Source organism: Mastacembelus armatus, chromosome 8 (genome assembly GCF_900324485.2).
Source record: "Mastacembelus armatus chromosome 8, fMasArm1.2, whole genome shotgun sequence".
In the NCBI taxonomy this organism is placed as follows: Eukaryota; Metazoa; Chordata; class Actinopteri; order Synbranchiformes; family Mastacembelidae; genus Mastacembelus; species Mastacembelus armatus.
Window position 1 is genome coordinate 1,041,032 of NC_046640.1, and position 16,048 is coordinate 1,057,079.

Here is a 16,048-nt window from a genome sequence, read left to right on the forward strand (position 1 = left end):
AAACATAATCTTTTAACACCCCAATAAGCCCACTCCCGCATTACATAAATATTTTGTCTTTTTTTCTTTTGTGTCCTAATTTTGATTTGTTAGCCTATCTGTTTTGTCACATGTCCACCCTTTTAGTCTTGTATTCATATAAGCATCTGCTTAAATAAACAAATAAATAACATTTCCATGTGGAAAGAGGAACTAAATATGCGACGTCAGTCAGCTGACTCCGGATGTGGTCTTGTGATTTGTCCTGACAAAGCAGAGCAGAGCGGGTTCGACCAACTCAGTCTTTAACAATGGGTCTGGCAGGAGCAGCTCCTGGGATCGTGTTTCTTCTTGCCCTTCTTGTCATTAAAGGTAAGATGCTGATCGTCACAAACATGAAATGGCTTGTAGTCGACCAAAACATACTTCATGCCTGGACTCAGCTGACTGCTAAACGAAACTCCTTTTTTGTTTTACTTTTCATTCACAGTAGCTAGTCACACCTGTGTTGTCTTGCTGCTTGAGTAGAATTATGAGAAGTGACATTATGATTGAATTCACTTGAACGCTATGCAGGACTTCCCAGTTCCCTGACCGGCAAAGAAGCCTGGAACTATGTGGAAGTGAGAGAGGGGGCTCACATGTTCTGGTGGCTTTACTATGCTGACAGCCAGTCTGCAGGATACAAGGAGCTGCCTCTGGTCATGTGGCTCCAGGTACGACATAGTCAGCACCACTGATTTCTGCAGTTTAAAGATGACAGGACCACACCAGTGACTCTGCATGTTTTTACAACAGGTCACAGATATTCATGTTAGGCTCAGAATATATCATATTTTAGCTTAGCCCTCCCCTGAATTAAACAAAGCCTGTGGGGAGTTCCTCAAAATGTCTGAGGAATTGAAGTGATCTACAGGAAAGAGTGGGTGGACACCACTATGTCTACAAAAGAAAGAATCTCGGCTGGGGCCAGACAGCATTTGTAAGCCATGATATGAGCTGAAAGTTGGTTAAATATTAATGTAGCTGCACAAACGTTTGTACATGACACAATAACTGTTTACATTTGTATAATTGATAGTTCATTCAGAGTTGAACAAAGATTTTGTTTTGTTATGTGTGTGCAGCAGGAGTAATATATCTGACTTTTCACTTTCAAAGACTTGTGCATACAACTGTATATATTGTGTATATATATTTATTAAATAGCACGTATGCTTTTGATATTTTAACACAGTGAGGATGACTGTCCATGTGTCTTTAGGGTGGACCAGGAGGATCAGGAAGCGGCTTCGGGAACTTTGAGGAGATTGGTCTTTTAAACAGGGACCTAGAGCCCAGAAACACAAGCTGGGTGAGATGGTTATTTGACCTGTTGTTCAGTCAACGGTTTAGTGATCAGACGATTTTTGGAACATTACAGAGCTCAAAACATTACAAATCAGCTGGGATTTATTCAAATGTGGCCAAACAATCTATTCAGAGGTGTCACTTTGTTTTTGGCCAAGTCAATTCCTGCATTGTGTGCTGAACTCCTTTAACACCTTACTCCTTTTGTAGTGTTCCAAATAAAGAGTCTTAAAATGCTGATTTGTTTTGTGTATGTCGGCTTGTACAGGTTCAAGCAGCCAGTGTGTTATTTGTAGACAACCCTGTGGGCACTGGCTTTAGCTACACGGACAGACCTGATGGCTACGCTACCAATGTGGACATGGTGGCCTCCGACATGCTGGTGCTGCTCAAACACTTCTTTGCAGAGAGGGCTGAGTTCCAGGTTTGTTGTTCAGATGTTCTCGCAACAGTCCCGCTTGTTTTATCGTAGCATGATGTTCTAATTTTCCACAGGAAACCATCTGAACAAGTTAGTGCTGGGTCATTTTTAGTTCAAAGCTAAGCTAACTGAACTAGCCAGCTAGCCTCAGGCTGGTAGCATCTGGTAATAGAGCTCTGTGTTGGGCAGCCATGTTTTTTATAGCACTGTACTGTGTTGATCTCCTCAGCTATTGACTGTAATAAAACCAAGCCTCAGGTGAACACTTAGTATGTTGGCCTGTGTGAGGCCACACCTGACACTCAGGACATGCACAATTCACTCAAATTCCATTTTATATGTGGATTTTTGTCTTGTCGGTGTTGACTATACAAAGCCATTTTTTCATTTTCATTTTTTTCATTTTATTCAATCATAGTTTAGGCTTCATGCTACTGATATATGTAAACTGCTGGTTATTGTATTCTTTGCAGAGCATCCCCTTTTACATCTTCTCTGAGTCGTATGGAGGAAAGATGGCAGCTGCTATCTCCTTAGAGCTCACCAAGGTGAGTTCACTGTTTTTGAGTTCGACAGCACATTGACCCCTTCAGGTCTATGTGAGCTCTCTGGTTTTGGATTGTCCAGCAGCTGTCACATGATGGACAAGTAGACAAGAAAATCGTTTAAAGTACAGTTAAATGACTTGCTTGCAAAAACAAGCCTTTCTGCAGCAGCAAGAGTAACACACTTCAGTGTTAGTGTGACCCATATTGCCTGCAATAAATATGTTTTAGTTTTTTCATAACCTGTGAGTTTAGGAAAGTGTGCCAAGCCTTCAGTGTGTATTTACAGTCACAGAAGGTTTACTGTGCATGAACTTGGGCAACAACCAAGATTGTCCATTCACTCAGTGACGAACCAGCAGCTCACCATATGCTCCCCACCTGAAGTCCCACCTTAACCACTGTTTCATTCATATCTCTTTGTCTTCCAGGCCATAGGACAAGGGACAGTAAAATGTAACTTTGCTGGTGTGGCCCTTGGAGACTCATGGATTTCCCCAGTGGGTCAGTGTCACTGAGTTTTACACATGTAGACTCAAAAGAGACAGCAGGGTTTATTTTTAACTTTTTGGTGGATAAATAACCAAAGTGCTCACCCTGACTTCATCCACAGATTCTGTCATGACATGGGGACCATACCTGTACACTACTGTAAGTCACAGTACAAATGTAGAATACAGCATGTCTGGTAGATTCATGGGATCATGTGTTGGGATTCACCTCAGTGTGTTCTCTCTGCTGTGTAGTCTCTGCTGGATGATTACGGCATGGCGGATGTTAACAGTGCAGCTGAGGCGGTGAAGCAGGCTGTGGAGCAGCAACAGTTTCAGAAAGCCACAGAGCTGTGGTCAGTGACTGAGACTGTAGTGGAGCAGGTTGGTACACACAGGTCCTGCAGCTCAGAGTATCTCCACACTTCAATCTGATGCGAACAGGTTCACTTTTTCATATACAGGGAAATATTAATAGTGTATATCAGTAAATTCAGAAGGATGGTACATTCTTATAAATGGTATAGTCTTAGGATGTCTGGCATGAACAACTTTATGTATTAATTCCACAGTATCCTTATTGGATTAAGGTCTGGGCTTTGACTGGGCCACTCCAAAAGGTGGATTTTTGTCGCTTAATGTAACTAGTGAATCTATTTGAACTGAAGCTTCTTGATTAACTGTTGTGCTCCTCTCTCTGTGTGTGTGTGTGTGTGTGTGTGTGTGTGTGTGTATGTGTGTGTGTGTGTATGTATGTAATGGTCTATGAGGAGCCAATGATGATGAAAGGTGATAGGTATTTTTCCAGTCTCATGTTAAGATAATTTTACCATCATCTGGATTAAACCTCATACTCAGGTCAATTTAAATTCAAATAAATTTTATTTGCACATTGCCAAATCACAATAAAAAGTCATTTCAATGCACTTTACATATAAACCCAAAATATTCCTATATAAACATTGTACAAGTTTAAAATTGGCATTATGTGAATAATCTCTTACTGCAGCTCTATTTTGGTTTTTCATCTCAGAACACCAATGGAGTCAACTTCTACAACATCCTCACCCAGGAACCAGATGAGAAACAACTCCACTCTTCATCAGGATTGAACTTCATTGGTGAGATGTTGTCACAACTGCATCTGATCGGGAAATATCAAAATGAAACTGCTACATGGGTTTGTTGACATGGAAGAAATGGGGGGAGTCACTCATTTATCAACTGGAGTCCCCCCCCCCCCTTTCACCTCCCCTCTCCTTTTCACCTCCCCTCTCCTAAGCCCTGCAAATCCGACGCCACATCAGTCCCCTCCATAGACGGTCACTGAGCGAGCTGATGAATGGACCCATTAGGAAGAAACTGGGCATCATCCCCCAGAATGTCACCTGGGGAGGTACTGTATTTAAGTGAACCTTGTCCTTTCTGCTTTGATTGTGCTTTGACACATCTTTGATCCTAATTTTCTACCCCTTTCTTTCTTTGCATTCTCCATATGAATTTTCCACTCTCCTGTCTTGGCTGTGTAACCAGGCCAGGCAGATGATGTGTTCAGCAGCATGGTAGGAGACTTCATGAGGCCAGTGGTGGACATAGTTGACCAGCTGCTGACCAATGGAGTCAATGTCACAATTTACAATGGACAGCTGGACCTCATAGTTGACACCATGGGTAACTTAAGCATCTTCTTGTTTGCCCGTAGCAGCAGTATTGTGTCCACCAGCTGGGAATCAATGAATCTTTACTCACAGGTCAGGAGCAGTGGATGAAGCAGCTTAAGTGGGAGGGGCTACCTGGATTTAACAAGCTGAGGTGGACCGCCCTGGATGACCCAGCCTACCCGGGCATTACCGGAGCTTTTTACAAAACCTATAAGAACTTTGCATTCTATTGGATCCTCAAGGCTGGTCACATGGTAAGACACTGGCTGCACAGGTATAGCATGCAAAATATCTGGGATGTGGAATACAGCTACAATGCTGTGTTTCAGATTGGAATCCCATTAAGCAAGCACTTCACAATCACTTTGGTGTGTAGATAATATAACAAATTACCATTCATGTGCTGTATCCTGTTATTTGCTGACTAATGCTAATAATCCACTGTTCTTTATGATAGCTTGTATAATGTAAAATAAAAGCTCTAACAGTAATTTCAAATTGTTTCTGCTACCATTAATTAGTATGCAGATCATATACTTCTATCCAAAAACATTAAACGTTAGTTTGATTAGTAATTGTAAAAGAATTAAAGTTTAAATATTATAAAGAATTATTTTTCCTGTTTTGACAGATTCCCTCAGACCAGGGACCAATGGCCTTAAAGATGATGCAGATGATCACCCAGCAGCCCTGACCCACCCACTCTGATGCCAGCTGGAATGGCTCTGACAATCATAATTTTTATAACTCACTTTCTTCTAAACCAACAGAAAAATCCAAGTTGTGCTTGATTGGAATAATAACCTGTGTAAATTTCAGCCCCAATGTCAATAAAGATGTTTTTTGTAAGCACCGAACTCTATTACAGTATTAATAATTCCAAAGATGCTCTTTCTTAATTTTAAAATATCTGTGAGGCTTGAAAAACAACATATGTTGCCTGTACAGTCCATACCTTAGGTAGTCAATGACTACCTGAAGTGTTGGACCCACAGACATCACCACTTTGTGTCTCTCTGCTGATATACTCCGAGGAACAGCTCTTTCTTTTTCTATATGATCAGGATATCTTCCCCCAGTGTGTTTTGACAGATCTGAATCTGTGTTTGTTCTGTTGCTTTTATCAGTATTGAAATCCTTAATAAATGTGTGGTGGTTGGTGAAAGATGATAAATTTTGGGTCTGTGGGATCAAGTATTGTATATGTCTGAATGAACTCTTTAATGCAGGACATGAAAAAACCTGAGTTCTGAGTCTCAGGGCTTTTCTATTATACTTTTCAATGGCGTGTGGCCAACGTGCATTGAATATAGCATTGGAAACAAGTGAGGAAAATAAGGATATATTTTAGTGTAACTGAAAGTATCCTCCATTCCCCAGTTACACAGGTCATACCAGAGCACATTCTTCTGCAGATAGTTACATCAGGAGAAGCTCAAAATCCCTGTTGGATAATAATTTGTAACCTAACACCGATATTTACTAACATTCCTGCTTTTATGATCAATTAGTCAACATTACAAGGACAGAAACAGATTTAAGGACAATCACGTTGTCCTTAAATTAAAATCTATTAGTGATTCAATTCAGAAATTCTGACAGATGCTTGTAGTATCACCTACGAGAGTCCACAAGATGCTGCTGGTGAGCTTTACCTGAAGTCATTGTGTGAGGTCCTCTGCATAGCTGAGGCTTCTTCTTCCCCAGTGGCTTTCAGGGACCAAGAAACCCATCCTGATCACTGGCTCCACCACTAGCTCCAGCAGGCCAGGGGGCTCTGGCACTGCCAATTCTGTTACCCTGAAGAGATTTGAATATGCCCGTCCCACCAGAACCAGCTGACCCAGTGGAATTTGAGGATCAGGTCCTCTCAGTTGTCGCCAGTACACCTTGAAGTGGCGTACAAGCTCTGTTGGGTAGTGCCAGCGCAGGGTGGCATTGAGGCGCAGACTGGGAGAACTGGACTGTGGTGAGGTACCAGCACCACGCAGCCAAACCACGTCATAAATGCAGAAGCCCTGAACCAACTCAGCAGGAGCCTGCAGACTGGCTGCATCCAGGAGCTTGCAAAGAAGGGACAGGGGCAAACAAAAGTGATTGAAAAAGTAAGACATGTACTAATAATGATTATAATAAGAAGTTTTTATCTGCATTTTTTATAATGTACATTGTACTGAATGTACTCCCACTGTCTCACCATAATCTCTCCCACCCTACAGCTGAAAGGTGTGTCCTGTAGCTCTCCCTTTCGCTGGATTTTGACACAAAGTTCTCTAAGAGCACAGCCAGGGAGCTCCAGCTGCGAACAGCTGTACATGGTGACATGAAGAGAACAGAAAGACCAGGACATTACACACTTCTGTGATAGAATCCACCAACCCAGCTGTTAAATGTTTGTATACACAAAAAATGGTTTAGCCACTTCAATCTTAAGGAAACTGAAACATTTCTACTTGAATTAGTCTACACAGGCAGAGAAAAGCTTGTGTTTTAATACGGCTTTATGCCTGTAAATGAGTCCTAGAGTGTCTTTGCACTTTAAGTCAATTTTCTTGCATTTTATGCAAATAAAGTGTTGGCTGTATATGTGCCTTACCTGACAGTCCAACCATCTGGATGCATGATTCCACACAGTCTAGAGAACTGGTTCACCAGATGGTGCCCCTCATCCAGTACCTCAGGAGACATGCTGGTAACTGCAGGCACAAAAAAACATGTGGAGTTGGCAATAACTAACGTTAATTAACATTAAAGCCAGGTAGATGTTCTAGATTGGGTTTGTGTGGATGCCAGTGGAATTCTGCTGACTGCACCTGAGTCTAACATACGTAGATCTGAAAAGAGGTTGGAAACTGCTTTTGTTTTGTAGTGCGTTCCCACTTCAGTTCACCAAAACCTCTACATTGCACAAATGTGCACATTTTAATCTAATGAAGGCCAAGTTGTTAAAGGGGGAATGGACAATCACAAGGTTTTATTGTTCGGATAATTAACACCCTGAGATTGCAGTGTGAGAATACTACTACTACTTCTACTTCATTTGTGGGCAAGTTTCATTCACATAAAATATCAGCCAAGAGCTAAAAAACAATGTCAACAGCTCCCTGAACTGTCACCGTAAAGTCTTTGCATAATACTAACTGGTTGAGATTGTAGGAGAGAGTTTAAACAAGAGTGCTAAAAAAAATAAAGCAGTGGCCAAAACAGCCTAACCTTAATCACTATTATGGATCCAGCTCCAAAAACACTGAATCCTACACTTCCTATAACGCATCTCGATAGTGTGACAGTTCATTATGACAGAGAATGAGTAGTACTCTTTGTGATAAGTAAATTGAAGTTTATATAAAGCTGATGTAAACTAATTTATTGGGGCTCTCCATACAGTAACACCTGCTAGGAAAGGTACTGGCTCCGGACCCTCACGGTAACTCTGTAAAGAATAAGTGGCTATGGAGAATTGATGGATAGCAATAAACTCACGTTTAACATCCTGGCTGTCCATGTCTGCTCCAAGACTGGCATCTGTGGTCTTCAGCTCCAGGGAGACTATAATCCCAGCAGAAGGCTTATAGATGAGGCTCACCAAGGACTTGGATGGCAGAGGTGCATGGAGAGAGAAGATCCTGGGACATACAGAACACACACAACAATTGCAAGATCGCTTTTTTCCACTGAGAAAAGGTGACTAGAAAACACACACTTGGCACAAACTGGAGATGTGGCCGAGACAGAGATAAGACCGTCCAGCAACAGTGAGCAGCCTCCATTCCAGGCGTCGTCTGGGCAGCCCCGGGTTCTTAGCCAGCCCTGACCCTCTATATCCAAATGGTAATACAGGGGCTGGACCTCCTGGGCAGTCAGGTTGAACCAGCTCCTCTTTGTCTCATGCTGCTTACACACAAAATAAGACTGAAGTCATCCAACTGATGAGTCAAACAACTGAAACTTTATTTAAGCATTTCATTGAACAAAGATATGTTAACATTGGAGCACAACCAATGCAGTTACATATTTCACCAGCCTGAAGCATAGAGGGGCTTCATCAGCTGTGTATTAGTTCAGACACACACTCACTGACATCAGGAGATATAAAAACTAGTGTGATTGGCTCTTTTCTGTGCTACATTTTAGCTGATACTGATGCATTAGAATAGACCCAGCTCAGCCCAAATACGAATCCTTAGGATCTGCTCAAGTCCTTTCTAGAAGACATGCTGTGGTTTTTACTGTGAGATAATGAATTCAGTACCTGCCCTCTCCAGTAGACAGTCTTCCCAAAGCCCTGGCAGAAGGAGGAGATGAAGGGCAGAGTCGAGACTGGTCGGTGGATGTAAAGATAGTCTGACAGAAGAGCCCAAAATCTGCAGGAAGTTAAAGAACATTTGAGTCTATTCATCCACTCTCACTAACACGCACTGATATTTGTGTACTATGGATAATTTAATGTTTAATGAGTGTATTTTCGTCCGTGCAGATGTGTAGATCTCACTTGTCCTGATTCTGACGGAATTTGGTCTTATCATCTTGGGTCTCATACACCCAGCCTGGGGCAAAGATGGCTGCAGAGAAGTTGTGCTTGCGAATGATTTCCAGTGCCTGTAGACAACCAAAACAAGAGGATGTGTAGTGTCAACGACCTGCTACTGTTTAACACTTATTCATAAACCAACATGCATTATCAAATACCTTATTTGTTTCAAACATTCCTCCAACCACCTTGCCTCGGGCGAACACGTCTACCCCGATGAAAACGTCAGCCTGGCGGCCTTGTACCCCACTGTAGCCCCTCATCCAGTCCAGGTTCTGCTCTGTCCAATTGTAGTTAGTGAAGAAACCATCACAAGCATCAAAAAACATCCTGTTATGGAGACATTGAGATTAACTGAGATAAAGAGACCAAAATAATGGCTGTCCAGTTCATTTATATTGGGTTCTTTTACTTAGTGAAAGTTGACAGAAGGAAATTTTTTTTACCTATTGGATTCGTTGAGTTCATTCTGCCATTTTAGCTGTCCATCCTCAATCACACTGTCGTACCACATAACCAGGCTGGTGGGGATTCGCTCATGCATCTGGTCTGTCAGGTAACGCAGGAACAAAGGTGTGTTCTTGAGTGCTACCTCCTGCGAGCAGAGAACATTACACACAATCATCTGGATTACAGCACAGGACTGGATTGCATATTACAGTCAAGATCAGGCTGTCTGCCAAGCGGAACTCAAATAAACGCTGAAGTATATATACACAACAATATACTGTATGTTTAAGATGAGGCTGCTCTTTAAGTATGGTCCCGAATTCCATATAAGAATTGTGCAGGCCTGATCCGCAGCTACAGGAATGCTTGTTTGAAGTTACTGCTGCCCGGCCACTAAGGTTCACTTACTGTTTCCACCAGCACTGTGCTGTTAAATCGCCGTGTTCAGCAAAGATATGGGGTGTTAACTAGATATGTGTTATTATCATGATCACATTATATTTGTCTATATCTCATCAGCTGAATATTGTGAGGGAAATTAATACCTTGACAGACAAATGTCTGCCACCTCCCTGTGTCCTATGTTAATTCAACAAAGACTTCTAACACGGCTTTGTAGTCACAAGGAAGCAGACGGAAAGTCAGGGAGACGCTAATTATATTATGTATGCCATCCGACCGGCATGATTTACATGTAAGTGACTGATGTGTAAATTAATGCTGTTCAACTGATACAAAAGCTGATCATTTTCTGTGCTCGTGGTCAATCGGTATTGACCCGTTCTGCAGAACATATGCTCTGTTGTGACTCTGTTGCTTTGCCCATTGCTTTGCCTATTAAATTTACCATCCTTTGACCTGAGATTTGCCTCCAAGTGTTTTTTATCCACAACAAGTATCTCATCACATTTTATGATCATTCACTGCAGAAACCAGGTCACATTATTTTTCTTGTCACAAAGTGTATGTTATATGTAGTATGGTGGTGAATCTTCAGCTTACGCTGAGGGCGTTCTCAATGTTAATGAGCCAGCCATCAAAGCCATAGTAAAGGCTGATCTGGACAAGTTTATCAGCTACTGCCCGGTACGACTCCTCGTCCTTCAGGAAGTCCTCACACACTGTGGCTCCATCGGTCCACTCTGTTATGAAAGTTCCTGGGAAGAAGGCCAATCACAGTGAGAGATTTTACATTTCAGGGAAAACATGCATACATGGATGTTGAACTGTCCTAACCAAGTCTTGATGCTCATTTTAAAAATAAAAAGTAAAGGATTACTAAATTAAATGTGTTATTTTGAGCTTTGTCACTCACCAATAACAGGGACCCCATGTTTATGAGCAGCATTGGTCCACACGGCCGGAGGAATAGTCACCAGGTTGTGTGTGAAGTAGTTGAATATGTCGATGTACTGCCAGTGGTAGAAGGCATATGGGGCTTCTGCACTTGTCCCCTGGACAAACCTTGACAACAGAGGGAAGCATGGCATGGCATGGCATTATGGTACATGGATGGACTGCAAGTAGAAGGTGAAGGCAGAATAGAGGAAAACAAAAGTCTCTAGTAATAAATGAGAGTCATTAATTTAAAGTATAAGATTCCAATGAAAAATTCATCCTGACATCAAGTTTTTATGTCTGTGAAGATTCTCAGTCGTCCAGGGGAAATTATCTAGAGGTTGAGTCATGGCAGCTGGACTTTCAGATTTTTTAGGGTCAAAATGTTTTCAACATTCATCCAAGTGGCTTGTCAGACTGATGAAGCTAATGGATGAGTGGTGAAAACATTTCGACCCTAAAAAAACCGAAAATCCTGTTGCCATGACTCAACCTCTAGATGCTAAGTTTTTATTTATCCATAAAAATGCATCCATACCTGTCATCTAGGTAGCCGCCCATCATGTCATGAGACACCAATGTACGACATGGACAATGACCAAGAGGAGGCTCCCGGGGTGCCAGAGGGGCTACTGCCACATTAAAAGGGTTTGCCTCGCTTAGTTTCCACGACCGCAGCTCATCTAAAGTCTGAAGGCCACAGCTGATTGGTTCGGTAGTGTCACTGTCATAATGTTTGGCTGGAACACAACAGGAAACAACATGTAAAAGAAGGTTATTGTGGTTTGAGGCAGCTCAGATTGTCTCAGATGGTCTTAAAGACAACCTCCACAGTCCATACAGTCACCCAACCCCAACCTGGTAGCACTGAAGGGATATAACTGATGACTTCATGGACACTGCTTGAATCCATAGGTAGATCCAAACAAGACTCCAACCTGGTGAAAGTAAAAGGTGGAATGTTAAATACCAACAACAAAGTCAGAGTTTTATTGTAGCCTGTAGAGTAAAATATCTATGTCCTTGTCCTCATTTGACTGGATAATAGTTGTTTTTTTTTCTTCAATACATCATCTGAGGATAGACGCATACAGCCTTCAGCTCAAACTGTTCACTAATCTGCCCCAGGTTATTGTTCCAACCTGCCTTAGGACATCAGTGATCAACAGTGTCCTGCTTCCATGATTACTACCCAGTTTCTCACCAGTACGCTTACAGGCAGAACTGATGTACAGCTGACACTATCAGGCCTTCTCACGTCACAAAAAAAAGGACTTCTATGGGAGGCTGCTCTGTGTTGATTTCAGTTCTACCCTTATTACATACAACCTTACAAGGATCACTAGACTGAAGTAAGGCTTCTTCCCAGATGCTGTCAAACTGATGAACTGCTCCACATTGCTATGCTTAGTCTTAAAACTATGGACCAACTCTGGATCACACATTTCTTATTTATTGAATTGAATGCTTCTATCGGTTTTACAAAGCTTTTATACTGATGAATTACTTATTTATCCCACCTATACACTGCAATATATGGTTCTAAGTTGTACTTATGCGACAATGTTTTGGTTGCCAGGTTGTGAAAACTATTTGCCTTACTTTCTTCAAAATGCCTTCAAAAGCATAATCCATTCACAGGGCTCGCAAAAATTTCAAAATCCCTGGTAGCCCTTCGGGCAGACACTCTTCAGTTTTTGGTAGCCCAAAATAAATTTAAGTAGCCCGACTAAAAGAGAGATTATTTTTAATGTATAATAATGTAAAAGAAACAAAACATCAATCAAAAATGTGTTAAACACAAATTACAACAACTGTATAAATTAGTAAAATTACAATAATCAACTTAAATATTTGTTTCTAAGTGAAAGTCCATGAAACCAAAAAGCTGCGCTTTCTTTTTGTCTCATAGTCTGATTTTTCAGATGTTTTCCGCTTTGTGGTAGTCAGCTTTTCTTTGGCTGTTACTTCTTCACCCTGACCTGTCTTATTTGGCTCAGCAGAACTAAAATACTTGCGCAAATCCATGTGCCGCTTATTTTTACACACGCACACACATAACGGTCAGCGGTTTTTGAAATTCCCTCCACCTCTATCACACGTTTAAGCTCAAGTGACAAGTGAAAACTTGTCACTTGAGCTTAAACGTAGGCTAATAACTGACAGGACGATGTCAGAGGAATTGGTGCGCAACTATTCCGTCACTGACCGATCAGTGCTGCAGTTCGCGCGACCGCAAAGTGAAAGTAAAAACAAAAAACAAGCACGAATTCAAACGTAATTTCAATACTTCACATATTGACAGTGGTTCCCCGATGCCCGAATATTATATAATTATCCAACTATATTTAAGAAAGAATGCAGAAGCATTGAAATATATTTTTCCTCCCCACATGATAGCCCAACGGGCATGGCTGAGAAAGATTTTGGTAGCCCGACTGGAAGACACAATAGCCCCGAGGCGTCGGGCTAGCGATTTTGCGAGCCCTGATTCAGTAATAAATGGGCAGAGCTGCAGGCTTGGTGCGTCTGACAAAGTAAGAAATCCATGAGCAATTATTTTATTATATTAACATATGTGTCATCGTTCTTGACGAACAAATGCCGCTTTCCTGTTATGTGAAATACTAAACCATAGCACGTTAATTGTCTAATCAAAAAGCAAAGGACATTTTTGATTTTATCCAGTTTTAGACACGGGTTTCAGCAGCAGTTACCGGCTGGCTGCAGCTTTGCTCTGCTTGGCGTCACCGTCTTCAGCTGCCTTTCGTTTCTGCAGCCGAGGCCTATCCCCGTTTCCATCCATGCTCGGTAACACTTAACGGCTGTTAGTGAGAAAACAAGGGAGTTACACCACAGAAACACAAGCCTATTGGCTTGGTCAGGGTTAAATGCCAAAACTCGGAAGAAGATTGTGACGGAAGTGAGATCTGTTTCCGTCTTCAACCTTCTTCGGTGGTGTTTTACGGTTCATACCAACCAGCAAGAAAGAAACGCTGCAAAAGAGAACACAACGGAAGTGGGCCAGGCCGATAGGGGGACCCCGAACTGAGGGATGCTATGAACAAAGTTGACGACGTTTAGATGTTCCACCCCGCAACCACCCCTCCCCCTTCCCATGTCTCCCACCGTTGTATGACACTTGTATCAAGTAAACAAATGTAATAGAACATTTTTAGCACATATTTACGGTGGCCGACAAGGGCAAACGCGCTGCAAAAGAGAGAACACAACGGAAGTGCGCCAAGCCGATAGGGGGACCCCGAACTGAGGGGTGCAATGAACAAAGAACTTTTACAGAGGCGAGAGAGACACATGTAGTGACATAAGTCACGTCTCATTTTGGAGGCTGCGTAATGACGCAGGTTATAGTGTTGAATTGCAACAGAATGATTGTTTTCATGTGCTAATATGTGCTAACAATGTTCTGTTACATTTGTTTACTTGATCAAAAGTGTGAGCACAACACAACTTTTATAATACTGTAAAACATGACGGCCAAGTGTTTAAAAAATAATAAATGTAAAACGTACTCTAATGCCCCGCTAAATTCACAGCCAGCAGACATTCTTTTGTCACTTTCCCTCCACACACACTTCTTCTCTCCTCCCTGACCCATCTCCCTCTAGCGCACCCTACCGACTCCCCAAAGAACACCCTGAACAAGACAACAACCTGTAGTCATTACAGCACCTTCAGATCTCCCACCCTGCAACAACCACCCCCGCAGGGACTATTATAATCGGTCACTGTGCACGGGACGACTTCGCTGGGGGGCGATTTCAGGCATCGTCTAGCATCATGACGTTACTGGGCGTGAGACCTTTCCAAAAATGTTTGATATGTGGGTGTCAGGTGGGCGTGGGCCCGGGCCCGGAAATCGTTAGGATTTTTAGGCCCGATCAAGGACCAGGGGTTCAAGCGCAGGGACTATTATAATTGCTGAATGGGTAAAAGATGAATAAGCGGGGGGCGGTTTCTGGCATCGTTTACCATCTCCCCGCACCCCACCATGACGTTACTGGGCGTTAGACCTTTCCGAAAATGTATAGTATGTCGGTGTCGCGCGGCCGTGGGCCTGGAAATTGCTAGGATTATTTATTATTATTATTTTTTTTGTTATTATTCTTCTTCTGCCGAAATAACCTCAAATTTGACCCCCTGAACGTGTGTGAAAACTCACCAAAATTTGCAGGCCCCTCAGAATCGCGTGAAAATTTGATATTTTATGGGTTTCATAAACGACCTCAAAAGAATGGCTCTGCGGCGCCCCCGACAAAGGTCAAAATACATGCTGACATTTTTTTCATCGCCCAGTCGCCATACCTGGCACATCTCTTCTTCATATCAGGCCAAGCTGCAGAGACGTACCTCTGCAGCAGTTAAAATCCCACACACCTCACCTTTCCGGGTGCAAATTCTCTAAATAAATGTCTGCTGCTGCTGCCGTCCTGCATTTCTGTGTGTCTGTATGTGTCTGTATCACTGTGGCCACAGAGACGTGACCTCTGCAGCAGTTAAAATCCCACACACCTCACCTTTCGGGGTGTAAATTCTCCTCTCACTTAAAAGGCTCCACGTGGATCCACAGTTTGACTTTGGCATTGAATAAATCTTGTGTTTTCTGAGAGACAATACTGTTTTCACTGTGATGTGAAAAAAATGTGAGCTTTTCATCTGTACTGTGGCCTGCGGACTTATTTCTGTTAATGTCTTAATATGTGTGTCAGTGTGTTTTTGTGTCTCAGGACATCTGGAAATGTGTGTTTACAACTGTTGCACTGTCAGTGTCTCTGGAGCGGTTTCACTCTTTCGAACAACAGACTTTTGACTTGAGTGTTGTTTGGGAGCACATCCTCAGTTTTGCCAAAAGATGGCAGTAGAGCTCTATGTACCACATTCTTTCTGTGACAATGAATCAACAGACTTGACTTGAGTGTTGTTTGGGAGCACATCATCAGTTCTGCCATCAGGTGGCAGTAAAGCTCTATTATCCACGTTGTTTGTGTGGCAATGTCTGATATCCAGGATTGTTTTTCAAAGGGAGTTTTAAACTTAAAGGTGCAATGCTGAATACATGTCTCCGGCTGTTGCTCCTGCATTTATGTGTGCCTGTATGTTTGGCTGTATGTGGTCTGAATTCTGCGTCCAGTCAAATGAACATTTAAAATGGTACATGTGCAGGTTTGCTGCTCTGCGTGTGTCCACGGGTGTGTGCAACGTTTTGTGTGGCTGAATGTGTTTGTTGATGTCTTAATATGTGTATCTGCGTGCTTTTTGTC

At 42.3% G+C, this 16,048-nt stretch overlaps 2 protein-coding genes across 3 annotated transcripts; one reads left to right on the top strand and one right to left on the bottom strand.

Moving 5' to 3' along the window:
- Positions 1-219: 219 nt before the first annotated feature.
- scpep1 (serine carboxypeptidase 1) lies at positions 220-5,301 on the top strand. The gene is made up of 13 exons (XM_026324684.2): positions 220-351; positions 556-695; positions 1,244-1,333; positions 1,598-1,753; positions 2,224-2,298; positions 2,727-2,799; positions 2,909-2,946; positions 3,042-3,170; positions 3,820-3,907; positions 4,069-4,182; positions 4,320-4,457; positions 4,538-4,701; positions 5,079-5,301. The coding sequence occupies exons 1-13, from the start codon at positions 291-293 to the stop codon at positions 5,139-5,141; spliced, it is 1,329 nt and encodes a 442-aa protein (XP_026180469.1). The 5' UTR covers positions 220-290; the 3' UTR covers positions 5,142-5,301.
- engase (endo-beta-N-acetylglucosaminidase) lies at positions 3,650-13,739 on the bottom strand. Of its 2 annotated transcripts, XM_026324682.2 has the most exons (15): positions 13,484-13,739; positions 11,625-11,704; positions 11,305-11,506; positions 10,744-10,892; positions 10,431-10,585; positions 9,425-9,573; positions 9,137-9,308; positions 8,940-9,046; positions 8,700-8,811; positions 8,151-8,338; positions 7,931-8,073; positions 7,044-7,143; positions 6,645-6,756; positions 6,103-6,510; positions 3,650-3,930 (listed from the first exon to the last, which is right to left on the bottom strand). In XM_026324682.2, exons 1-14 carry the CDS (start codon positions 13,570-13,572, stop codon positions 6,109-6,111), a joined length of 2,160 nt encoding a protein of 719 aa, XP_026180467.1. In that variant the 5' UTR covers positions 13,573-13,739; the 3' UTR covers positions 3,650-3,930; positions 6,103-6,108. The 2 variants fall into 2 exon arrangements, with proteins under 2 accessions (XP_026180467.1, XP_026180466.1); XM_026324681.2 differs by having other exon boundaries at positions 3,650-6,510.
- Between the last annotated feature and the right edge of the window lie 2,309 nt (positions 13,740-16,048).

Bases quoted from the DNA above. Each gene is read 5' to 3' on its own strand.
- scpep1 (XM_026324684.2), top strand. From the start codon at position 291: ATGGGTCTGGCAGGAGCAGCTCCTGGGATCGTGTTTCTTCTTGCCCTT. The intron at 2,299-2,726 runs GTGAGTTCACTG...TTTGTCTTCCAG, and splicing joins TCTCCTTAGAGCTCACCAAG to GCCATAGGACAAGGGACAGT. The intron at 2,947-3,041 runs GTAAGTCACAGT...TCTGCTGTGTAG, and splicing joins GACCATACCTGTACACTACT to TCTCTGCTGGATGATTACGG.
- engase (XM_026324682.2), bottom strand. From the start codon at position 13,572: ATGGATGGAAACGGGGATAGGCCTCGGCTGCAGAAACGAAAGGCAGCT. The intron at 11,507-11,624 runs GTTGGGGTTGGG...GTTGTGTTCCAG, and splicing joins TATCCCTTCAGTGCTACCAG to CCAAACATTATGACAGTGAC. The intron at 9,574-10,430 runs GTAAGCTGAAGA...CTCTGCTCGCAG, and splicing joins ACATTGAGAACGCCCTCAGC to GAGGTAGCACTCAAGAACAC.